A 26,330-nucleotide genomic window follows, 5' to 3' on the forward strand; every position below is an offset into this window, starting at 1 on the left:
ATGATCTGGCTTTCCCCTCTTGCTGGACCCCCATCTGGGAGGCATACATGAGGAGATAGTTTATGTAAGGGCAGGAAGGGGTTAAAGTGTCTCATTTGCTTGGTCCAACACACCAGTTCCATTCTGGGAAGTGGCAAAAGAAACAACCCTGTTAATTTCAGGCACCTCCTAGAGCTATTGCACAAGGTGCAATTGGATGTCAGGAAATAAGGGGCGACACCCAGGACATAATTCTGTTTGGATTTTTGTGTTTGTTAATACTAAGGGAAAGTTTGGGGGGAAGAGTCTTCAGCCCTGAACTGGGCCCCTCCAGGAACGAGGTTCTTGACTGACGATCTCTCGTTTTTAGCCTAGGTACTGAGGATTTTCCAGCAGGAGGTGGTTTCTAGGGCCCCTCCCCATTGACCAGATTCTCCTCCTCTATATAGGGAGGCTGCAAAGCCAGAGAGGATTTGGACTGTTCCAGTTGTTAGCTGTACAGGTTCCAGACTCTCCAATTCACACTCTGCTTCCCTACTTGGATATTTGTAAGTACTACAGTGACTGAGGACTTTCCTGCCGGGGGAGGGAGCTGGTAGTGAACAGATGTTTCTAACATAGTTACTTTTAGCAATCTAAGCTATTGTGTACCTTTGCAAAAGCAATTTATTTGTGAATTACTTTCAGGTTACAAACACTTGCTGCTTTACTTAAACTGTATTGTGACAGACCTACAAAACATGCTTGATTGGCTTACACCTGATCTGCATGTTGCAAACAGAGCATTCAGTTTAAAATTCACTGAAAGATCATGGTAAACTCAAAATTGCCAAGTGGTGTGAGAAATTCAGAATTTGTTTTATATCACTGCCATAGCTGCATCTGTTTACATAGAGATGTAGAGAAATACACAGTAGATGTGTGTAATATAATAATACTTGACAATTCTATGGCACCTTTTCCAGACAATGACAGGCACAAGCACTAATTAACTTTAAATATGTATCCAGTAAAGATGCTTTAGTAAAAGATACAGTAGGAGTTCAGCAGTAGGTTTTCTTTATATGTTTTCAATACTAATATATAAAATAACGTAGTTTTAATATTTAGTTGATTACAATATACTGGTAAATGTATTTCTGATTAAAATATAATTAGCTTTGCAAATTTTATGCTTAATTGCGTAGCAAAAAATACCTTTTAAAATACGAAAGAAAAGCATCACCTTTATTATTACATAAATAACAACATAGATTTGCATGTTAAGAATAAAGAAAAGGCACTGCTAAATCAGATTTCTTCACTGTTAGTAAAGTTTATCTGCGTAGGTCTGAAGATTTTTTTTTTCCTTGAGAGGAAGAAACTAAGCAATAAACTCAAATTTGTAATAAAAGTGATGTGAATAAAGAAAAAAGTCAGTAGATGGCAGTATAGAAAGCATCATTGGTATCCCAGAAGAAAAAAAATCTCACTGACTTTATATTATCATTTTTTTAATTAATTAAAATATGACCTTCCAACCTGGGATAGAAAAGTCAGTAAACCTGATTTGTTATTTCACTGTTAGATATTTTGTAACCCATATTTTTATTGCAAAAAATGTTCATTTTTTTAAATAAAGCACATTGTATCTTATTCAAAAGTTTCCATTAGCTATCAGCTCCTAAGAATGTACTTTGTAAAGGGTCAATATTCTGAACTACTAATAGTCAACATCACTTTTAAACCTCAACCACTGAAACCAAAAGAATGAACGACTGGAATATTAACTACTGGAAAGCTAAAAGCTGGATGGAGTGGTAGTTTTAATTTAGTGCATGTTACTGCTCTGGCTGTAAACAATGATTTTTTTTTAATCACATTTGCAATGGACATGTTATTCCCTAAAAGGTATTTGTTTTGAATTTGTTATCATTACATTTTTGTGGAACAGTTAGTATTGAGAAGAACATGACCATATATGGTAGCATCATGCATGGATGTATGCAGTGGATCCAGAGCTCTTTACAAATTACTATGATTTGTTAGTTGTGTATGTGCTGGCTTTTCTTTTAAACCTGTTCATATTATAAGAAATTAGGGACAGCTTCTCTAGACCTTGTCATTTACTGCTCTAATTAAAAGATGGCTCAGTACATGCTGCTTATATTCTAGTGAACAAACATCCATATTCCAGAGTAATATGAGGCAAATTCACTTCTGCAGACAGTGGAGTTAAATTTGGCAGGAAACTGGTCGATTAACTTTTTTTCTACAGTTGATAATGTATGTAATAACCTGAGATAAAGCAATCATTCTGATTTCTTTGAAATCTTTAGCTAGCTGTCAGTTGCCCAATCAGTGTTATGTAATAACTTGAATTATAAGAGACTGGAAAGTCTGCCAAGCAATCAAAGTAATTAAAAGAAAAATAGAAGCTAAGTTTTTCAGTACTGACAATTTCATTAAATGGAGAGTTTAGAAGAAAGAGCGATATGAAACAGTTAAAATACTAGCGCTTAAAACCAGCTCAAGAGAAGTTGAAGTTAAAGCTATTAATAAATTAACACTTAACTAATTAACATACATATTAATATCCTCTTTGTTCATGTGGGAAATGGACATTCAGAGATTGTGTCTCATAGGAGAAGTCTGAGAGCCAATATTAGAATTCAGGAGTTCTTGGTTCCCAGTCCCCCACTCCTACTACACTACTGCTGATTGCTTCAAAAAATTGGATATATTGAGGCTAGTGAATTTCACGTGTTGGGAGGTTGACAACAAAGCAGCGTGGCACCTCATGTTTGATTTTACTGACATCAGTGTCACCTGCATTCTGAGTGCGATAATAGCTGCTAAACCTCATCCTGTCAGAAAACAAACTATTATGCCCCTGCCCATGCTTTAATTGATGCCAGGCATGGGCTGTTAAGTGCAGCTTCAGAGCCATGGAATATTAAGAATATTCTTTATGTTCGGCTCTGTTTAGGGCCTGGGGGGTGAAAATACTTCCCCACTCCCCAGCTCCCCGCTCAGGAAAAAAAAAAAAAAAAAAAAAGAGAGGGAGAGATAGGAAAGATCTTTCTAAGGAGTTATCGTAGCACAAGAAATTATGAAATTTGGGCCAAACAGCTGGTTACTTGCTGTGTTCTCTGTTCCAATACTCCTTATGAGGACAGAAGTTGTTTGTGGAAGTCATATTGTGCAAGTGGTGATGGGCAGCCACTAATCTAACAAATATTTCCCCTAAGCCTGTGATAAGCCTTTTATACTGGGAGGCATGTGCTGTAGAAAAGAGGGGTGAGGAGTAATTGCTTTCCCATTTAAACAAAAAAGAGTCTCTTTTAGCCAGGACCAGGGCAGCAACGCCACTTGATCAACAAAGTTTTAATTAATTGCACTTCCTGGAAATGTTTATACTTTTCTCCAAGAACAATGTACACTGTGTATATTTATTGTAAAGCACAGCAGTCAGATTCCATCGTTTGAAATAAAGTGCGGAAGGGCAATGAAGACCATGGAGAAATGATCTGGGGCTGGGAAGAAAATCCTCTCCTGAGAACGTAGGGGTACATTTTCACATGTGTTTGTGTACAAATATATATTCTGCACTCCTTTATACTGCTGATTGGTGCATTCCAAAGGCAAAAAATTCACACTTCAGAAACGTTTTGTGAACTACAGAGATGTCATCTCTAGCAGGACTGATTGAGCAGCAGCCAGAATGGGGGAGATTCTATCACAACCTGGGCAATTTGATGTGGGGATTTCTAACAAGAGCCCTACAGCACATCACTATGTATAATTGTACATATAGTATTGTGGCAAGACCAATGTTCAAATTGTGGCAAATTGCCAGCACTACTTTGATGGGTCTCATTCTTTCTCTTCATGGGGAGGGTTCAGGGCACCCTTTCTTACCCCTAAACTGGGGTATTAACTGCCCCACTAGTGTCCTAGAGGAGGGGAGTGAAGAGGGAGGGACCCAGGCCCACCCTCTATTCCGGGTCCCAGCCCAAGGGCCCTACAGATAGCGGTAAACCACTTGAACTAGCGGTTTCTTCCCCTGGGCTACTTCTCTCTCCTGCCCTTCAGCTTGTGGGGCTTGCTGCCCTCCCTCTGCACAAACCAGGTATCCCTTTACCTAGGGTCTTGCTCTTCTTAGCCCACCGCAGCACTTCTCCAAACTCTCCTCTGTTTCCCTCCAAACTGCTCTCTACTCCAACACCAATCCACTCTGCTTCGGCTCCTTCCCTTGTCTGATTGAAGCAGGGAGTTTTTATCAGGTGACTGGCTTCAGGTGCTTTAATTGGCTTCAAGTGCTTTAATTAATGTATAGCAAACTTTCTTCCTTCTACAGGGAGTAAGGCTCCCTCCTAACACTCTCCTGCTGCCCTCTGGCCATGCTGTATCACACAATATAAAAGTTTGATTTGTTTTAGCACCCAATTGCAGCCATGGATTAAGGCAAGATCTATGGGGCCAAGCCTTGGGGTCATAGGGTGCTTGAAACGAGCAGTGGGTCTCATAGGAGAATCAAATGGCAGCACACAGCTGATGGCTGACTACTGGCTGCCTGCTTGGGTGGGCTGGGTTGCCTTACACGGGTGGGAGATCAAGGGCTCATGAATGGGAGGAAGAAAAGAAACCACCTGGAGAACCTGGGGGAGTGCGGCGGTGGATTAATAAATGTCTTTTGAGGAGGGAAAAATGTAGGTTAATTTGAGTCCTGTTTATCCGTAATCTACTTTCCTATAAGTTTGACACATAAAGGGTGCAGCGAGAAAGTTTAACATGAGCTGCCTTACACAAGAGCTCCTGACTGTAGACCAAATCCTACTCTTGGATACATACATGCACCTCCCATTGAAGTCAATGTATTCTGCACTGTCTGAAGCTTCTGGGTACTTTTCAGCGGGAGCCTCACGCAGAGTGGAATTTGGCTCTCTTGTGTAACAAATCAAAGCAGTCATTAACTGCATGCCAAAACTCTTCCAGAATCAATAGCAACAATCAGCTCACATATGAAAAGTATCGGAAGAGACAGGAGAACATAGTTCAATGGGATAGACCTCTTTCTCTGTGTATCATTCTGTGCTGCATGTAAAATGCTTGTGACTTCTGTCAACACTTGTTTTTAGGCACAGTAAGGAAGGGAGATGTGAACTTTTTCTTAATCTATGTGAATAAATAGACTAAAACTGTTATGCCCCTCTGTGGGTTCAGCTGGTGCCAAGATGCAGTGGGTGAATTTTCCATCTTTCATTCTTCTGACAATGCTAGTGTCAGGAAAACAAGACATTTAGAGGAAAGTCATTTAGTGGAGTTTGAGATTTCCAAAGGAGTCTAAAGAAGTTAGGTGACCAATTTCCACTCAATTTCAATTAGACTTGTTCATCCAACCCCCTTCAGCTCCTCTAAAAATCCCAGTCTTTCTTTAAACTGTAATATTCATGTTACTCCCAGAGATCCATGTGACACTTGGATACTAAAGTGTGTGTCCACTTTGCCAAACAGAAAATTGTTGTGCAATTATGTTCACGGTGACTCTCATCTCCTTCCAGGTGAGGACTGTTTTGGTTAGCTGTGTGTAGTCTCACTGGTTGACTGTAGTGGTCCATAGCACTCTGGTCTTTGAACTCGCTCCAAACTTTTTGTTTGGATACTGTGAATATTCAATTCATTCTCACCAGGGAAAGACCTGCCTTTTGTCTCTGGGCTGTTTTCTTCCCTTTCTCCCATTTTTCCTCCCTGACTTTTCCTCCTTTTAACTCCTCCTTGTCTTCCTTGGTGCAGCCGCAAGGAACCTGACTGGGGACCTCTTTTCTGACCTGTTGGAGCAGGAAAGCAAACCAAACAGCCACCTTTTCACCCCGCTCTGGAGTGAGTGTGGTGGGCTAGGGGAGACGGCTTACAACTATCTGTGCTTGCCATCCCCAGCTCAGCCACTTGCTGACATCTGGTCATCAACCAGAGTGCTGGAAGAAGCTGCTGGCTGGGAGTAAGCAAAGCAGCTACAACTTTCAGCTGAGGAAAGGAGCTGTACTGCAGCTGCTTTATCATGAGTGCCATTAGAGTTGGGTACAGGATGCTGGTACAGCATCCCAGCTTATACCAGCCCTCTTTGAGTACCACATTAGATGAGGCCTACTGTTCCAAGACTAGTTTCAGGCTTGTTACATTTTTTCTGTCCACTTCTTGTGTGCATATCTATCCTTGGACAGATGATTTGTCACTATCTAAATAGTATGGGAAGAGTAAATTAAGCTGGCTTCATCAGTCATGGATATCAGAGTTAGTCTGAGTCTGCTGCTAAACTCTTAACTTTCTTTTTTTCTCTTGACCTTTTTCTTAATCTGGCTCTTCCCTGACTGCAACAGAATTAAAATGGTTTGAAGTAGTGTTTGGCAATCGTTTGTTTCCATCCTTTTTTGGAATGCAGTCTAGGAATTTGTTCTTTTGCTAATTATTTAATTATTACATTGGCATTTTAGTATGCACCCAGAAAATATTTAGATAACAAGATATCTTATTTGTCTTTCATCTCTGTTAGCTCTGAATTAACAAGAAACAGGGATGTGGCAGGCTTTTGCTACTCATTTTAAAGTGGTGCATTGAAAATCTGAATTATATACACTAATTACACATTATTTTTTCTGTCGATCTTTTGTGTAAAACCTCCAAAAAAGAAATAAAAGTGATAAACCTATGATCATGTCATTTTAGTGTCATCAAAGCTTTCAGTTTCCCTAGATGATTTCGGACACAGTAATCCAAAATGACAATAATCTTGCCCCTAAAAAGCGTCTCTCAGCCAAATCAGTCCTATAACGCTTCACCAATTTTCTTGCTTGACTGAGCAAATATAACTGATTAGGAGGAGCAGTATTATGTGTGGTGGTAATACACTCCTCTTCTTCCTGCACCTCAGTCAACTTCTCTGCAGAAGCACAGGGAAGAGCTCAGTCTTTTCAGGACTTTAACAAGTAATAAAACTGCACAGAAAGTGCAATACAATTTCATACTATAACATTTAATATAGAAAGACATTTGCTACCAGCAATAGGAATACTTATGAAAACTTTTCCTAGAGAGCTATTTTGTTGTATCTCTACTGGGTTTTCTCATACAGATTTCACCAATTGGTTACTGTTATGTAAGTTTCAGTGCAAGGAATACCTTAGCACCTACACATGTACACTCCCCTCCAATCTTTTCACAGAGATGACTTCTCTGTCTCTGCAGTGTGGCATCAGAAGTGCATATGTATCACATAGGCTCCTCAGAGCCAGAGGAGAATGGCAGGTCCAAACTCTTTAATCTCTTCAGCAAAGTAGTCTGAGCAACCTCATGGCCAGTCGCAATTCTTGTCCTGGAGTCATTAGTTGGCGTCTCCTTGGCTTCCAGCAAGATAAGGAATTTGGATTCAAAATGGCACAGGCTCTGGAACACAGGAGACGCATCAAAGTCCTGCATTGTTCAGCTACTGAGTCCCCAGGAGTGTCACCGCATCCCCCAATCTTTTCCCCACTGAGCTCTGATTGGCTCAGCTCTCAGATGGTGAATATGTGGTACCTGTGAGACTGCTTGCCCTGAATGGAAACCTTCTGCATTGTTTCAGAGACAGCTACTGAGCATGCCCAATAACTACCACACCCCTTCCTCTAAATGTCTTGGTGCCCTTCTAACTGACAGTATGTCTACACAGCAAAAGCTGTGAATGGCTAGGCTATCTAAACCAGCTTGAATTCAGGCAGCATGGGTAGCAATATTGGTAGTACAGACCCAGCATGGACCTTGGGCATGTACTTGACTCATACCTTCATCCTAGTTCAGTTTATGAAAAGGTCCAGCTAAGCATTACTTTGTGACCTCATTATCCACAGAGAGCTCACAATTCAAAGTGACAAGTGGACTAAATAAGCATTGTCCCTAGCTTATATATTTTCCTCCTCTGACTCCCCATATTCTCATTATTTCTTGTTTAGTGCCCATCACCATTATCTAGGTCTGTTTTTACATGGTTTAGAATAATTAATATCGATCAATATTTTCAACAAAGAGGGAATTCAGACCTGGTCTACACTACAAAGTTAGGTCAATATAAGCCACCTTGTGTTGACTTAGTTTGCATATGTCTACACTTAAATTTGTTTCCCACCAACATAAGTGTCCTCTTACAGCAACACAGTAAAACCGCCTCCCCAAGTGACATTGAGCCAGGGTCAAAGTACTGAGATCAATGCAGCGCAAGTGTGTTACTTATATAGGCCCTAGCAGTCCTACAGCAGCTGTCTCACAATGCCTGACAGTAAAAGATCCGATCACAATTGTGAACTCCACTGCTCAGGGGTCCCAGAGACCAGAAGTCATGGAAATTTTTGAAATGCCTTTTCCTGATTGCCCAGCTTGGCAAGACACCCAGCTGCTCTCCTTTGTTGTGTGCAACTGCCCAGCTGACCATACCGGCTACATGCTCCTCACGTGCTCCAGTTTGGGGTAGACAGGAGATATTGGATCTCCTTGGCTTGTGGGGAGAAGAGGCTGTGCAAGCACAACTACAGACCAGCAGTAGAAACATGAACATTTATGAGTGGATTGAACAGCGGATGCAGGAGAAGAGGTATGACAGGGACCAGCAGCAGTGCCATGTGAAAGTGAAGGAACTGGATCAGGTATACCAGAAGGCGGGGGAGAGGCAAACAGTCAATCTGGTGCCAGGCCACAGACCTGCCACTGACAAAGAACTGTATGCCATATTTGGCAGAGATTGCACCACCACCACCCCGTAGACCACCATGTATACCTCCAAGGAGCCCGAGTCACAGGCCGTTGGTGGGAACAGCGAGGATGAGGAGTAGGTGGAGGAGGAAGAGGCAGAGGATGGGGGAAATGCGACCACGGAGTCCAGGTGTGCTGCAAGCCAGGACCTGTTAGACTCCACCATAGTCCAGTCAGTCCCAGCAGTTGAGCATGGGCGAGCCCAGTGCATGGAAATGTATCTCAGGTAATAGTGTAATTGTATTTCCCATTACAATGATGTACAGATGGCACCCACAACTTAACAGGACACAGTTACTGACTTTCATTAATTTACTCCTGCTGGAAGAGGTAATGTTACAACAAAGAGAGATGGTGTTGTCACCTGCTTTTCATTCCCCTGTAGAATTAGGCAATGGAAGGGATTTGTTTATGTGCACAGCGGTGTCCCTGGAATTCTTCTCAGAGAGCTCAGTGGAACTTTCATGGAGGTGCTCTGCAGTGCTCTCCTGAAGGGATGGCAGCCGTATTTCTTCTCCGCAGACTTTCCCACTGCAGTCAGCGATAACGTCAGCTGGCACCCTTACAGTACACAAGCTAGCCGCATCTGGGCCTGGGCAGCTTCAGAACACCAGCAGCCCCTGTGCTGTCTGTGCCTTTGTCACCCTCAGGAGAGAGATGTCAGCTAAAATCACCACTGCCTGTGGAAATGGTGCTAGTATTCAGTGCCATTGCCCTATACTCATAGTTTCAGGCAACTGAGCAAATCCCTCCTCATTTCCCTCACCCCTGGGTGGCCAGAATCAATATGCCTGGTGCTGTGAATGGAGCCATGCACATGCATTCCAAAGCAGAAGTGTCAATAAGCAGGTCTTTGCTTAAAACTTTAGGGGAGGAAGGGAAGGGAGATCTGAATCTTAACTTTTGCGTTCCGTTGTGACTATATCGACAATGGTACCTCTGCGTCTTTTATCTGTAGCTGCTGCCAATGCGGACATGAGGGGTTACCCCTCCACATCCGCGAAACACCTGAGGCAGATAAGGAGGAGAAAGATAACGACTCTGGATGACACGTTCAATGAGATCCTGCAAATCAGTGCTGCATCAGCCCATAAGCAAAGGGTCTGGAGGGGGAACGTTGCAGACAGCCTGGAGAAGGAAAGAGTGGACAGGAGAAAGACCCAGGAGCCCTACCAGGAAAAGGAGAGGGAAGTACACCAGGACATAATGGGGCTTCTCTGTGCTGCAGACTCTTGTGGACCTACAGGTTCAACAATCCCAGGCTCACCTCCCTTTGCAGTTCATGGAGAACTCCAGTACAGCACCTCCCTACTCACCCCCAAACATTCCACCTGCCATTAGCTTCCCCATCCCTACCCCACCACTCCACCCTGGGTGACATTAAGACAACCACAGCTTCACATACCCTGACCTGTGAAAGCCACAGTTGCTGTATATGTAGGTAAAATGGACATGAATGTCTTTCCCCTTGTACAGTTCTGTTCCATTAATTTATTATTTTTTTAATATATTTGCTTTTCAGTTGCACAGATTTTTCTTTGCACTGGTTTTGTTACTGAATAAAATTCTATTATTTGGAAAATAGTTCATCTTTATTAGTTCACAACATGTGCTGCAGGGTGCCTAGCAGTTCTGAAAGCACCCACTTGTTATTGTAAAGTGTGACACAACTCAGAGGATAAGTGACGAACAGTGTAATAATCAAAAATATACAGCAAGCACTGCAAAATTAACAGGTGCATTGACAGTGGTAGATTCAAAGATATACACCAAGCACCACACAGTTCCTAACTGGCCCCAAAACAGCAGGGCACAGTGTACCACAATGCCTTACTGTGACTCTCTGTTAAAGTGCTCTTTCAAATCCTCCCTGAGCTGTATAGCTCCGTGTTGAGCTCTTCTACTAGCCCTTGTGTCTAACTGTTCACACTCAGCAGACAGCCACTCCACCCCAACAGCAACTTTCCCCCCTTGGCTTTGCAGATGTTATGCAGGACACAGCAGGCAGCTATACCCATTGGGATGGTTTTTCATTCAGATCCAATCTTGTGAGTAAACACCAGCATCCCTTCTATCTAGAAAAAGTGCATTCAACAGTCATTCTGCACTTGCTTTCCTTGAAGGTTTCCTTGGTACTGTTGAGGGGACTGGTATATGGCTACATGAGCCAGGGGAACAAGGGGTAGGCTGGATCCCCCAGGATCATTATTGGTTTTTCAACATCACCAATGGTAATCTGCTAGTTGGGAAAGAAAGTCCCTGCTTGTAGCCTTGTGAATAGTCCTGTGTTCTTAAAGATGTGAGCATGATGAAACTTCCTTGACCAGCCAACACTGATGTTAGTGAATTATTTCTGGTGATCCACAAATACTTGCATAACCATAGCAAAGTAGCCCTTTCTATTGATGTACTTTGATTCTTCTCCTGGCTCTGTAAATACCAGACGATCATGCATCCTGTGCTTACAGTGCGTATGACAATAGTGAAGAGCTGAGCAGGCTCCCAGCTTCTGTTAGAGATGGTGGACTGCAAGGGTTTGTGGGATTTTTTTTAAAAAGGTGCAACAATTATGGGGTATAGATGACATGGGATGGAAACAGCTGCATGCTGGAAAGTTGTCCCTTTGCTCCCAGTCACCCCTGCATTGCATTACCAGAACTTCCCAAAAGACCATGCACTGGACGATGGTGGGTGGCACACCAGGATATTTTCCCACTGTGCACCTCACTGTGCACTGACACAAGCACTCCTGGTGAGTGTGCCCAGCGTCAACATAAGAAACCAGATCTGACACACACAAGTGATATAACAACTGTGGTGGCTTTATGCAGATGTAACTTGCGTCGACCAAAGTTTGTAGTGTAGACATGGCCTCATACTGCATGCCTGGCCCCTCTGCTTCTCACTCTCCCCACAATCATTCCCCTCTCTCTACTCCCACCCAGCACACACAACACTGAGGGTATATCTACACTACGAAATTAGGTCGAATTTATAGAAGTCGGTTTTTTAGAAATCGTTTTTATATATTTGAATGTGTGTGTCCCCACAGAAAATGCTCTAAGTGCATTAAGTGCATTAACTCGGCGGAGTGCTTCCACAGTACCGAGGCTAGCGTCGACTTCCGGAGTGTTGCACTGTGGATAGCTATCCCACAGTTCCCGCAGTCTCCGCTGCCCATTGGAATTCTGGGTTGAGATCCCAATGCCTGATGGGGCTAAAACATTGTCACGGGTGGTTCTGGGTACATATCGTCAGGCCCCCGTTCCCTCCCTCCCTCCGTGAAAGCAGTAGCAGACAATCTTTTTGCGCTTTTTTTCTTGAGTTACCTGTGCAGACGCCATACCACGGCAAGCACGGAGCCCGCTCAGATAACCGTCACCATATGTCTCCTGGGTGCTGGCAGACGTGGTACTGCATTGCTACACAGCAGCAGCAACCCCTTGCCTTGTGGCAGCAGACGGTGCAGTAGGACTGATAGCCGTCATCGTCATGTCTGAGGTGCTCCTGGCCACGTCGGCCAGGAACGCCTGGGCAGACATGGGTGCAGGGACTACATAAGAAGTGACTTGACCAGGTCATTCTCTTTAGTCCTGCAGTCAGTCCTATTGAACCATCTTATGGTGAGCAGCCAGGCGATACGGATGGCTAGCAGTCCTACTGCACCATCTTCTGCTGAGCAGCCACGAGATGTGGATGGCTTGCAGTCCTTCTGCACCGTCTGCTGCCAGCCAAAGATGTAAAAGATAGATGGAGTGGATCAAAACAAGAAATAGACCAGATTTGTTTTGTACTCATTTGCTTCCCCCCTTCCCCCGTCTAGGGGACTCATTCCTCTAGGTCACACTGCAGTCACTCACAGAGAAGGTGCAGCGAGGTAAATCTAGCCATGTATCAATCAGAGGCCAGACCAACCTGCTTCTTCCAATAAGAACAATTACTTAGGTGCACCATTTCTTATTGGAACCCTCCGTGAAGTCCTGCCTGAAATACTCATTGATGGAAAGCCACCCCCTTTGTTGATTTTAATTCCCTGTTAGCCATGTTGTCAGTCGCCCCTCCCTCTGTCAGAGCAATGGCAGACAATCGTTCCGCACCTTTTTTCTGTGCGGATGCCATACCAAGGCAAGCATGGAGGCCGCTCAGTTCACTTTGGCAATTAGGAGCACATTAAACACCACATGCATTATCCAGCAGTATATGCAGCACCAGAACCTGGCAGAGTAATACTGGGCGAGGAGGCGACGTCAGTGTGGTCACATGAGTGATCAGGATATGGACACAAATTTCTCTCAAAGCATGGGCCCTGCATCATGCCAATGCATGCATCATGGTGCTAATGGGGCAGGTTCATGCTGTGGAACGCCGATTCTGAGCTCAGGAAACAAGCACAGACTGTTGGGACCGCATAGTGTTGCAGGTCTGGGACAGTTCCCAGTGGCTGTGAAACTTTCGCATGCGTAAGTGCACTTTCATGGAACTTTGTAACTTGCTTTCCCCTGCCCTGAAGCGCATGAATACCAAGATGAGAGCAGCCCTCACAGTTGAGAAGCGAGTGGCGATAGCCCTGTGGAAGCTTGCAGCGCCAGACAGCTACCGGTCAGTTGGGAATCAATTTGGAGTGGGCAAATCTACTGTTGGAGCTGCTGTGATGCAAGTAGCCAAAGCAATCAAAGATCTGCTGATATCAAGGGTAGTGACCCTGGGAAATGTGCAGGTCAAAGTGGATGGCTTTGCTGCAATGGGATTCCCTAACTATGGTGGGCCCACAGACAGAACCCATATCCCTATCTTGGCACAAGAGCACCAAGACAGCGAGTACATAAACCGCAAGGGATACTTTTCAATAGTGCTGCAAGCTCTGGTGGATCACAAGGGACGTTTCACCAACATCAACGTGGGATGGCCGGGAAAGGTACATGACGCTCGCATCTTCAGGAACTCTGGTCTGTTTCAAACGCTGCAGGAAGGGACTTTCTTCCCAGACCAGAAAATAATTGTTGGGGATGTTGAAATGCCTGTATGTATCCTTGGGGACCCAGCCTACCCCTTAATGCCATGGCTCATGAAGCCGTACACAGGCAGCCTGGACAGTAGTCAGGAGCTGTTCAACTACAGGCTGAGCACGTGCAGAATGGTGGTAGAATGTGCATTTGGACGTTTAAAGGCACGCTGGTGCAGTTTACTGACTCGCTTAGACCTCAGCAAAACCAATATTCCCACTGTTATTACTGCTTGTTGTGTGCTCCACAATATCTGTGAGAGTAAGGGGGAGACGTTTATGGCGGGGTGGGAGGTTGAGGCAAATCGCCTGGCTGCTGCTTACGCGCAGCCAGATACCAGGGCGGTTAGAAGAGCACTGGAGGGCGCGGTACGCATCAGAGAAGCTTTGAAAACCAGTTTCATGACTGGACAGGCTACGGTGTGAAAGTTATGTTTGTTTCTCCTTAATGAAACCCCCCGCCCCTTGATTCACTTTACTTCCCTGTAAGCTAATCACCCTCCCCTCCTCCCTTCGATCACCGCTTGCAGAGGCAATAAAGTCACTGTTGCTTCACATTCATGCATTCTTTATTAATTCATCACACAAATAGGGGGATAACTACCAAGGTAGTCCAGGAGGGGTGGTGGAGGAGGGAAGGAAAATGCCACACAGCACTTTAAAAGTTTACAACTTTAAAATTTATTGAATGCCAGCCTTCTTTTTTTTGGGCAATCCTCTGTGGTGGAGTGGCTGGTTGGCCGGAGGGCCCCCCCCCCCCCGCGTTCTTGGGCGTCTGGGTGAGGAGGCTCTGGAACTTGGGGAGGAGGGCGGTTGGTTACACATGGGGTGTAGTGGCAGTCTGTGCTCCAGCTGCCTTTGCTGCAGTTCAACTATACATTGGAGCATACTGGTTTGATCCTCTAGCAGCCTCAGGCATTGAATCCTGCCTCCTCTCATCACGCTGCCGCCACATTTGAGCTTCAGCCCTGTCTTCAGCCCGTCACTTACTCTCTTCAGCCCGCCACTTACTCTCTTCAGCCCGCCACCTCTCCTCCCGGTCATTTTGTGCTCTCCTGCACTCTGACATTATTTTCTCCACGCATTCGTCTGTGCTCTGTCAGTGTGGGAGGACAGCATGAGCTCAGTGAACATTTCATCACGAGTGCGTTTTTTTTTTCTTTCTAATCTTCACTAGCCTCTGGGAAGGAGAAGATCCTGTGATCATTGAAACACATGCAGCTGGTGGAGAAAAAAAAAGGGACAGCGGTATTTAAAAAGACACATTTTATAAAACAGTGGCTACACTCTTTCAGGGTAAACCTTGCTGTTAACATTACATACATAGCACATGTGCTTTCGTTACAAGGTCGCATTTTGCCTCCCCCCATCGCGTGGCTACCCCCTCAACCCTCCCCCCTCCCCGTGGCTAACAGCGGGGAACATTTCTGTTCAGCCACAGGCAAACAGCCCAGCAGGAATGGGCACCTCTGAGTGTCCCCTGAAGAAAAGCACCCTATTTCAACCAGGTGACCATGAATGATATCTCACTCTCCTGAGGATAACACAGAGAGATAAAGAACGAATGTTGTTTGAACGCCAGCAAACATACGCTGCAATGCTTTGTTGTACAATGATTTCCGAGTACGTGTTACTGGCCTGGAGTGGTAAAGTGTCCTACCATGGAGGACGCAATAAGGCTGCCCTCCCCAGAAACCTTTTGCAAAGGCTTTGGGAGTACATCCAGGAGAGCCGCGAATGCCAGGGCAAATTAATCCTTTCACATGCTTGCTTTTAAACCATGTATAGTATTTTAAAAGGTACACTCACCGGAGGTCCCTTCTCCACCTGCTGGGTCCAGGAGGCAGCCTTGGGTGGGTTCGGGGGGTACTGGCTCCAGGTCCAGGGTGAGAAACAGTTCCTGGCTGTCAGGAAAACCAGTTTCTCTGCTTGCTTGCTGTGAGCTATCTACAACCTCATCATCATCATCTTCTTCTTCTTCATCCCCAAAACCTGCTTCCGTGTTGCCTCCATCTCCATTAAAGGAGTCAAACAACACAGCTGCGGTAGTGGTGGCTGAACCCCCTAAAATGGCATGAAGCTCATCATAGAAGTGGCATGTTTGGGGCTCTGACCCGCAGCGGCCGTTTGCCTCTCTGGTTTTCTGGGAGGCTTGCTTCAGCTCCTTAAGTTTCACGCGGCACTACTTCGGGTCCCTGTTATGGCCTCTGTCCTTCATGCCCTGGGAGATTTTGACAAAGGTTTTGGCATTTCGAAAACTGGAATGGAGTTCTGATAGCATGGATTCCTCTCCCCAAACAGTGATCAGATCCCGTACCTCCCGTTCAGTCCATGTTGGAGCTCTTTTGCGATTCTGGGACTCCATCATGGTCACCTCTGCTGATGAGCTCTGCATGGTCACCTGCAGCTTGCCATGCTGGCCAAACAGGAAATGAGATTAAAAAGTTCGCGGTTCTTTTCCTGTCTACCTGGCCAGTGCATCTGAGTTGAGAGTGCTGTCCAGAGCGGTCACAATGGAGCACTCTCGGATAGCTCCCGGAGGCCAATACCATCGAATTGTGTCCACAGTACCCCAAATTCGACCCGGCAAGGCCAATTTAAGCGCTAATCCACTTGTCAGGGGTGGAGTAAGGAAATCGATTTTAAAAGCCCTTTAAGTCGAAAAAAAGGGCTTCATCATGTGGACGGGTGCAGGTTTACATCGATTTAATGCTGCTAAATTCAACCTAAAGTCCTAGTGTAGACCAGGGCTAAGTTATACAGTCTTAAGGAACAGAAGTGGCCAGACCTAGCAAATAGATTAAATGCTCAGGAACCTGAAGTTCCTGAACTGCCTGGACTGGAAGATTAATTTTAGACTGCTCTGTAAAGGCCTGAGCCAAAGACTATTGAAGTCAATGGAATGATTCCCACTGGTTTCAATGAACTTTGGATGAGACCCTAAAAATGGCCATGCTAATGCTAAGATAGAAGATTGTATGCAGTATTGTAGCCATGATGGTCCCAGGATATTAGAAAAAGGTGGGTGAGGTAATATCTTTTATTGGACCAAATGATTGGCAGGAGTGAACTCCAGAGGCAGTGACCTTCTATTGAGAATGCTTAGTGCTAGAAGCACAAAGGTACACAAGGGGAAACACTGTTGCACTACAATGACATGAGTGGTTCCTATCTACAATGTATCTTTCAGTCAAACTGATCCAGAATACAACCATGTATGTTGTTGCAAGCTTTCCTATGTCTATATGAGTTTATAAATTGTAGTAGATTTCTGTAACATTTCTAGGCTCTTGTCAGATTTTACAGATGCCCAATAAGACTTTAATTAGTAACAATTTCCTGCAAGAGTCAATAGTGTTTTGTAAATACCATCTGATTAACAGTTTTAGAGGGATATTAGTGAACTCCACTCTGCCCTGACAGGATTAAGGTAATTGAGTGATGGTGGCAGCCGTATATAAATTAATGAAAATCTGCCCAAACATCTTTTATGGACAGATTCAGAACTACTAGGTGATGTCCATGACACTAACAATAGTACTATGTAATTTCTGTGTGATCACTATTTAACCATGTTTTGTTTGGAACTCAGAATTCACATTTGCCTTCTTTTAAAACAAGGTTTTACTTTCTCAACAGGTGACTCTTGAGTCAAAATGGCCCAGAAAACTCAGCTAAGTGATGATGAGAAGTTCCTCTTTATAGACAAAAACTTCCTTAACAGCCCACTTGCCCAAGCAGACTGGACAGCTAAAAGATTGGTATGGGTCCCCTCAGAAAAGCAAGGATTTGAAGCAGCAAGTATCAAGGAAGAGAAAGGAGATGAGGTTATTGTTGAGCTGGCAGAAAATGGAAAGAAAATTGCAATCAGCAAGGATGACATCCAGAAGATGAACCCTCCAAAATTCTCCAAAGTGGAGGACATGGCAGAGCTGACTTGCCTCAATGAAGCTTCAGTGCTGCACAATCTAAGGGAGAGATACTTCTCAGGCCTAATTTATGTAAGTAAACTCAGGCTCATCGCTGTTACCTACTGATATGTTGACCGAGTCCTGTCATGAAACTGACACACCTTAGCCAGTACAGAGGTTCTGTGTTTCTGAACAATAATGACATGTGTAGATTATGCCTTTCCTCCTGACGCTTTCCAATGTAAAATGCATTTGATCCATTTTCCCATTTGACTTTTTTGTATATTCTATATTTCCCCCTGTTTGACTTCTCCTATTGTAACTAAGGATACAGCCTCTGTAGTTCTGTTGCACACTAGCTCAGGGGAAGGCCCACAGACTTGCTAATTCTGAAAGAACAGTGGTGACTTTGGAGGTTTTCCTTAGATAATCATAGGCAGGGCCGGATTAACTTTTTGTGGGCCCAGCACTAAACATATTTGTGGGGCCCCCTGGGGAATGATTGTAAAAGGGGATCGGGGCAAAAGCACAGTGAGGCAGGAGCTAGGGTTGGTCCCTGGAGCAAGGGAGGGTCCATGGGTAAACTGCAAGTGCAGCAGGGCTGGGGAGGGAGTAAACAGGACCCCCACCCCTGCCCACATAGAGCGGGTGCATACCTGGTTCTAGCCCATTCTCTTCGTCTGTCTGCACTGAGCTGCCCCTCCTCCCGCAGCAGCAGGACAGGTTCTCTTCCAGCCCTGTGGGGTGGGTGTTGGGAGTGGGAGGAGCAGAGGCTAATGTGGTTACTCCTATAACTGGACTTTTTGTTTCCAGTCAGCACTGCTAACCGGACACCCAGGTCCCATTTTCTACTGGAGTTTCCAGGCTAAAACTGGATACCTGGGAACAGGGGTGCCAGAAAAGCCTGAGGGGGGAGGAGGGGCAAGCAATCATTTTTAAAAGTGAGAGGGCTAAGCCTTAAGGGCGGGAGGGAGGGGGGGAAGCAAGGGGTGGGTGGGTGGGCTAGGGAGTGGAGAGGAGCTAGTGGGCACGGCCATGTCTGCTGTACTGCCCAGGTAGGTTGGAGACTGTGGGGATCAGCTGACACAGTATCCCCAGCCCAGGTGCCGTGACAGCCAGTGGTGGATTTAGTGTTAGTGGGGGCCCCTGGCCCTGTGCTCAGCTTCATTTTTGGGGCCCCTCCTTGGGACCCAGACAGGAAAAAAAAATTCTCTCTTATCTCCCCCCACCCCTATTTTTCATTCTTTTTTCTTCATCCTCCTCTTATAAGTAATAGCAAGTAAATGAAAATAGTGAGGTACCTTGATTGTTCTTGTAGTCTAACTTATTTTTCCACAGACCACTTGAAAATCACGGAGGGCCTCGATGGACCACTTAATGATCTTTCCAAATATTGTAAAAAACTGTTGGGGCACGGGGTCTGGCCAGGAGCTAGGGTGACGGACGGGGCTCAGGGTTGGGGCAGGAGGTTGGGGTGTGGAGCGCTTACCTGGGGCAGCTCCTGTTTGGTGCGAGGGGTGTAGGTGGGAATTTGGGGGGGGTGCAGGAGCTCTCGTTTGGTGCTCAGGATGGGGGTGGGGATGTAGGAGGATGCAGGAGTCAGGGCATGGGGTGTGGGGGGGGCTCGGTATGTGGGGGGGTGCAAGAGGCAGGGCAGGGGGCTGAGCAGGGGGCTAGGGGTGTGTGCAGGGGTCAGGGTGGGCAGAAGGTGTGGGCTCGGATCGTGGGGGTGCTCACGGCAGGGGGGCTTGAGGGGGTGTACCCCGATTCCAGCCCCTTCCCCAAGGCCTTGGCCCCTCCTCTTCTCCTCCCTCTCTCTGGAGCGGCGAGCATGCTGAGGCTCCGCTCTTCCCCCTCCCTCCTGCCAGCAAACAGCTGATTGGCGGCAGGGAGAGGGGAAGGGGCGGGAACGCAGCATGCTGGGGGAAGAGGTCGGGGAGGAGCTTGGCTGCTGGCAGAGCCTGCCCTGCTGCATCAGGAGCCCCAGGAGGCAGCACCAAGCTTCTGCCCCCGCAGGAGAGAATGGGGTGGGGCGGAGAAGAGTGGGCCGTGGGCCCGGTGCCATGGTAAATCCGGTACTGATCATAGGATCATAGGACTGGAAGGGACCTTGAGAGGTCATCTAGTCCAGTCCCCTGAACTCATGGCAGGATTTATAATACTTAGTCCATGAGTGCAGGAAACTGGACTAGATGATCTCTCGAGGTCCCTTCCAGTCCTACGATTCTAAGTATTATCTAGACCATTCCTGACAGGTGTTTGTCTAACCTGTTCTTAAAAATCTCCAATGATGGAGATTCCACAACCTCTCTAGGCAATTTATTCCAGTGCTTAACCACCTTGACAGTTAGGTAATGTTTCCTAATGTCCAACCTAAACCTTCCTTGCTGAAATTTAAGCCCATTACTTCTTGTCCTGTCCTCAGAGGTTAAGAAAAACAATTTTTCCCCTCCTCCTTGTAATATTCTTTTATGTACTTGAAAACTGTTATGTCCCCCCTCACTCTTCTCTTTTCCAGACTAAACAAACCCAGTTTTTTCAATCTTCCCTCACAGGTCATATTTTCTAGACCTTTAATCATTTTTGTCGCTCTTCTCTGGACCTTCTCCAGTTTGTCCACATCTTTCCTGAAATGTTGCACCCAGAACTGGACACAATACTCCAGCTGAGGCCTAATCGGTGCAGAGTAGAGCAGAAGAATTACTTCTCATGTCTTGCTTAAAACACTCCTGCTAATCAAACGGAGCCCCAATCTTGTTCCTATTGAAATCAGTGGGGGGGTTTCTCATTGACTTCAATGGAAGCATGAGTCAGCTCCCAAGTCAAGTGTTTCAGACTTACTTCTCCCCACCGCAAAAAAACCCACCACCACCAAAACACTACCCACCTTTAGGGCCTAATCCCGCAGTCCTTTCTCAGGCAATATTCCCTTTGAAGTTAGTGTGGGTTGCTAGGGTATAAATCAGCACACAGGCTCCAGTTCAGCTAGTTACTTCAGCACATGCTTAAATTTAAACACATGAATAGTTCCACTGGAAATCAAATAGAACTACTCGTAAGCTTAAGTGCTCTGATAAATCAGGACCATAATTCTGTTCAGTATATTCCATTCTTCGTCTAAAATGTTTCCCCTTTTTGTTCAAATTACTGATCAAAACAATTTGGAATTCTCTTGATGTTCTTGTGCATTGGACTTGTACAGCCAAGATATTTCCATCCACCAGTCCGCACAGATGTATTTTATCATTACCAAATCCTATAATTAAACATAACTACATCTACTGAATTGTAGAACAAGAGACTCCATGATATCCAGTAGGGACTTCACCATTGCTCTCGATTTTATGTGGCAGACACTCAGATACTGTGGTGCTGGGCAGCAGTATAATGCCCCAAGATGGGTAAATTGTGCTGCTGTGATATTTGTCACCAATGATTGGATGGAAATATGGAGCTGATCTGACAGATTTTACTGTTTCTTTTAAAACTTTCTCATTAGTAACATGAAAATCCTTAAAGTGGAAGGTAGGAAATCAGGCAGAAAATTAGGTAGTTATGCAGTGCTACACAGAGACTTATTAATCATCAGATAAAAGCTTTTAAGAGGTGTAAAATCTGGTGCCTTTCATTTGGGAGCTTGATAAACCTAGCAAAATCAAGATCTCTGAAAGAAGTTCACTATTGCAAGTTCCAGCATTTGAGGTTATGATTAGATTCTAATCTGAGAGAGGAAAATATTGAACTGTTTGTTAAAGCGTCATTGAAGGGACACCATCAATTTAGAAATCACACTTCTGTTAAAATGTCTTGCTGCTGTTACAAACAGCACCTAACATAACTAAGTGAAAGAAACTAGAGGGGGAAATTGTATCCATTTTTTGTGTATTTACTTTGCTCATTCGACAGCACTTGTGAATAGTCAGTTCCACTTTCTCTTACATAGCTACTCAGTTTCCCTTGTTACAGGGCTTACATGTAGCAAAAGAGGAGAGAAAAATATTTTTATGAACAGGAAAATGTGATTGTAAAAATCAGAAAAAATTGACGGGGGACACAAGAGCAAGCATAGTATCTGAAACTACTTTAAACTTTCTCATTTAACTAGATTTCAATATGATGGTGTTAATTTAACACACAAATTAATTAATGTAATTTGCAGTACAATGGCTCACTATTTCTTGCAGCAGTAAGGAACAATAGCTTCCATCTACTGTTCTGTGATATACAAAACTGCCCATCCTTACTCAAGCGCTTAATACTAGTGAACTCGCTTATAGTTCAGAAAAAGCGGGAGGCATTTAAACAGAGCTCCTAGCTTCATTCTCATTCATTCCTTAACTAATCGGAAGAATTCTCTCCTCACTTTTAGTCATGCAATGCATGCATTGACTTCTTTGGAACACATCGACATAACTGAGAGGAGAATTGGACCTAAGTTGTTTTTAAAAAATCTTTTTCCCTGAAGAACATCTCTAATGAAATGTGGACTCCTCATTTTGCTATAGATAAGGATAACTTGAATAGAAAGTTCAAATTACCTGCCCTGTCCATTTACATTATATTGCCTTTTTAATATACATTCAACAACAAAATTGATCAAGCATGATAAAAGCTCCCTGCAAATAAGCTTTGAGGAAAAGGTTAAGATATGTCCTTTTTTTTAGTGCTTACTAAAAGTATTTGAAATGGGGATATTATCAGAGGAAAAACAATCTGACCATGCAGAACTAGCATTTAAGCCAACCGTGCTGTTGATTTTGCTATTATTATTGCCTGCTGGCATTATCTTATTTAAGAAAATATGATTTGAGCACTTCACAGACATAAACTCTAAGCACGAGTGCTCAGTGCTCAGTTTTCTTGAATGAGAATGGCTCATTTGCTTCTGTTTTCCCTGGGGCAGGCTGAGGCACTGGAAGAAGATAGAACCTTTACTGCTTTCACTGTAGCAGACACTCCTAAAGTGGCTATTTTCTGGAAAAACTCCAAGCCTATTTTAGAGCATCATGGAAAATTAAGAAAGAAATAAGGATTAAAATTGTCCTTCCTCTTGCTATCATATTTCATGTTGCTCAGAAAAAATAGAATCTGCCTTCTAAACAACCAAGTCCTACACAATCCTAGATCAAAGGATGATGATAAACATGAATATCGGTAAAATATTTCATATATATTTCAAGCAACAAGTGACAAAACTTCCATTGACTCTATTGGGAGCAGAAGCAGGCCATTTGTGTAGGTAGATTAGATTAGATTGATAATTTCCCATTAACACTAAATGATGTCACTATGAATCCCAGGAAACATACTGTCTGAATTTTAAGGCAAAAATTGGGTGTAAGTATTAAAATATAGAAAAAATATATTTGGACTAGAACCAGATTATCTCATGGTGTCTTTCCTTAAATAGTTTTTATCCTAGAACCATATAACAAAAGACATATTAACACAACTCTCTGACTACAGGTAAAATTTTAGGGTAAAATTCCACTGTCTGATCTACATACTGGAGGCCGGAGTCTCAGGTGGTGTAAATCAGCATAGCTTCTTTGTATTCAGTGAAGTTATCTCAATATTACCTGTTGTGGACCTGGCCGAGGATGTACACTCTACTGTTTGGCACTCTCACTCCATGGCTGGGGGATTGATGTCAGTGGGAGATTTGCTCACATAGAGCAGTACAGTGAAGGTCAGGCCCATTGTTCACACTGGAAAGACAACCTATGGGCTGTGTCTTTCCACATTGTCTATGAGGTTAGGGCATTGCAAGGTGAGCAAATTCAGTTTCCAGGGCATGGCTGTATCAGATTAGTATTTGTCTTTCTGAGGCTTGAAGTAGGAGAGATGTAAGTAGTTTGCCCAATTCCAGTAAGTGCATCTAAATCAGATGATTAGAAACCATAATGAGAGAGAAACCATAATGTGCCAGCTGCCCGGAACTCAAAGGAAAATGATGTGTTTTTTAACAGAGAGAGCAGAAGGAATATTTCTAACACTAACGGAACACACAAAGTTTACATCCTTAGCGCTTACATAAGATTTTAAAGGCTCACTTCTCTCCCAGGGGTCTGCAAGGACAGCTGTGGCAAAGGGGCGTTCACCTCCTAGGGAGGCGGGGGCAGGAGTAACATCTGCACTTTCTCAGAGGAGGAGTTTTAAACAGCCTGTGGTTGGTAGGAGTCCCATGAGTGGAAGCTGCCCAGAAGATGCACTGAATCAACATGTATCCAGGGTGCCATGGCCCTGCCCCCATCCCTAGATGGCCCAAACTATTTTCTGGGCTGTGCCTGCCAGCTCCAGACCCTCTGTGGACTGGCATGTGGGTGACTTGAGCTTCTGAATCCCACTGTCTGGGCAGACTGTATCGTTGGGGCTGGCAGCTTGATTTAACCCATGCAGAAATATCTTTTAACCCTGTGATAGATTATCATAAAATCTTGCCTACAGAGTGCTTCATATTCACTAATTCTCCTTCTCAATATCCTCACCAGGTAGGTGACCTGGGATTGTAGCTGAGCTTTCACAAGCTGGGAAAGGAAGATCTCAAGTAATTTGCCCAAAATCAGACAGAGCCTGTCAGAGCTAAGATTAGAAGTCCGGAGTCCTGTGCGTGGATCAGTAGCTCATATTGTCTCCCTGCCTAAATAACCACTTCACTATTAACTTCTTACTCTTTAAGGCCCTGATTCAACAAGGTACTTAAGCACATGCCTAATTCAAAGTACATGAGTTATCCTACTGACTCCAGTAGGACAAGTCACATGCTCAAAGTCAGGTATATTCTTAAGTACCTAGCTGAATTGAAGCCTAAGTTAGAACTGTTCTTAAATGGGAAGTCTGCATGCTTTTTCGGGGGGAGGAAGTGATGTTAGGTATGCAAGATAAAGTTGCCCAGCTGTCCTTGCTTTTAAAAGCCTTGAGGGAATCAATCTTTCAATCACTATGTAACCTTAAACTGTTATTTAAAACTTCTAATTGTTTTAGACATATATAGTCCTTCAATACTGGTTTATAGGAGTTTGAGACAGATTTTTTTTTAACTGAATATTTGCCCAGTCTGAAAGAAACCCCACTATCCATTTAGTTCTGAGCTCTTCTCTCTTTCCAGTATACGGGATCATTTCAGAATGTTTGGAGTTGGGACTTCCCTTCAAGACTCCAATGCCAAAGAGAATCCAGTGTTAGTAACTAGTGACCTATCAGTTCTAGCGTAGGGACCTTGAAGGAAGTGAAGAGCTTGACCATACTTTCCTTGATATCTCACATAAGAACATGCAAATGCAGCAGTAGAGTTTCCAAAGGTAGTAGACGTGTGAGCACTGGGATCCTTTGACCTAACCAGAATTAGACCACAGGAGTTCTCCTGCACAGTGCAAGTAACCAACCTGTTGATCAGCACTGCAAACTGATGGATGCTATTTCTGTGTTTGCCTAATACCATATACGGTGTTCAGTCTGTATTTAAAACTTGTACTGTTTCCTAATATAGTCAAGAAAGGGAAATCCCTGTGCCCATATTTTAAGTCTCTGCTCAAGGACACAAGCCTGCAGAGATGCCTTTGCGTGGTCACATTTTGGAGGTTCTTGTGATGGCTACTGTACTCAAACATATTCCTTAGATTCAGGAAGGAAAAGATCAAATAGAAACAGTCTCCTGTGAAATAACTCAAATGGTATATTTAAAAACTGTCCAATAATAATTCATCTATATAAATATAAATTAAAATAATTGGAAGATGTTAAATTCGTAAATGATTGTAGTTCCAGTTCTACAACACAACTTTTTTCCTTCTCATTTTCTTTTTTAAATCTAACATGAAGTTTTGATTATGAATAAATGATCAGACAGGTTTATAGTTCTTTACTTGTGAATTGTTTAAGAGCGGATACTGAAATCTGCTAGCTAGCCACAGTCATGCAAACAAATTTCAGCCTGTGAAGTGCTTGCAAACTGGTCACTTTGACTACCTGCTATTCATTATTTGTGGTACATGATTAGTCACTTATGTCATGTGCTATTGTTTCTGCTACTGATTGGATAGCTGAAACCTTTTAAAATAAAAGCATAATGAAAAGCAAATGATGAACAACAAATAGTCAATGTTCTTGTTTGCGTGAATATCCTTATTCACATGTAAAGAATCATTTCCTAAACTCTTGTGTTAACAAAAACCCCAAAGCCAGGTAATAAGGACATTTACGTGGTCTGACCAAGCAGCAATTTGGAACTAGAATGAATTTTTTGCAAACAGCCTTTGTAGTATTCATCCAGCTCTACATTATATACATACCACCCTACTTTAAAAAAAAATCAGTCAGTTTCAAGTTTTTTCCCAATTATCCTGAGATTTTAATTTAGTGAATTGCTATCTGGTTAAACAGAGACTGTAATGTTTTTCAGCTCATTGAAATTGCTCATATACAGATCCATAGGCATTTCCATGTACATGCAAGCACTAAGAATGGTGGTGGCCAGTTCTGCCCATTCACCCTGTGCAACCCCAGCAAAGTAACTGCAGTCATGAACTATGGCACGTGGTATGCAAAGTATGATGTTTTTATCGAACTTGACATTTGAACATTCTTGTAGCTATCTCTTATTGTTAGAGATGATTAGGTGGATATGTAACTGAAAATTCTTACTTCACCCAGGTATATGTTCTGATTTCTCTATGGCT

The 26,330-nt window shown here is 43.9% G+C and overlaps 1 protein-coding gene across 1 annotated transcript in view; it reads left to right on the forward strand.

The window, feature by feature from the left end:
- Positions 1-377: 377 nt before the first annotated feature.
- MYH11 (myosin heavy chain 11) overlaps positions 378-26,330 on the forward strand; it is a 101,302-nt gene continuing 75,349 nt past the window's right edge. The window contains exons 1-2 of the mRNA XM_084640777.1: positions 378-527; positions 17,381-17,742. Of these exons, the coding sequence (XP_084496903.1) occupies positions 17,398-17,742 (345 nt within the window). The 5' untranslated portion in view covers positions 378-527; positions 17,381-17,397. The remainder of the gene's footprint in view (positions 528-17,380; positions 17,743-26,330) is intronic.

The sequence above is a fragment of the Lepidochelys olivacea genome (genome assembly GCF_965140295.1).
Source record: "Lepidochelys olivacea isolate rLepOli2 genome assembly, chromosome: 10".
Lineage (NCBI taxonomy): Eukaryota > Metazoa > Chordata > Testudines > Cheloniidae > Lepidochelys > Lepidochelys olivacea.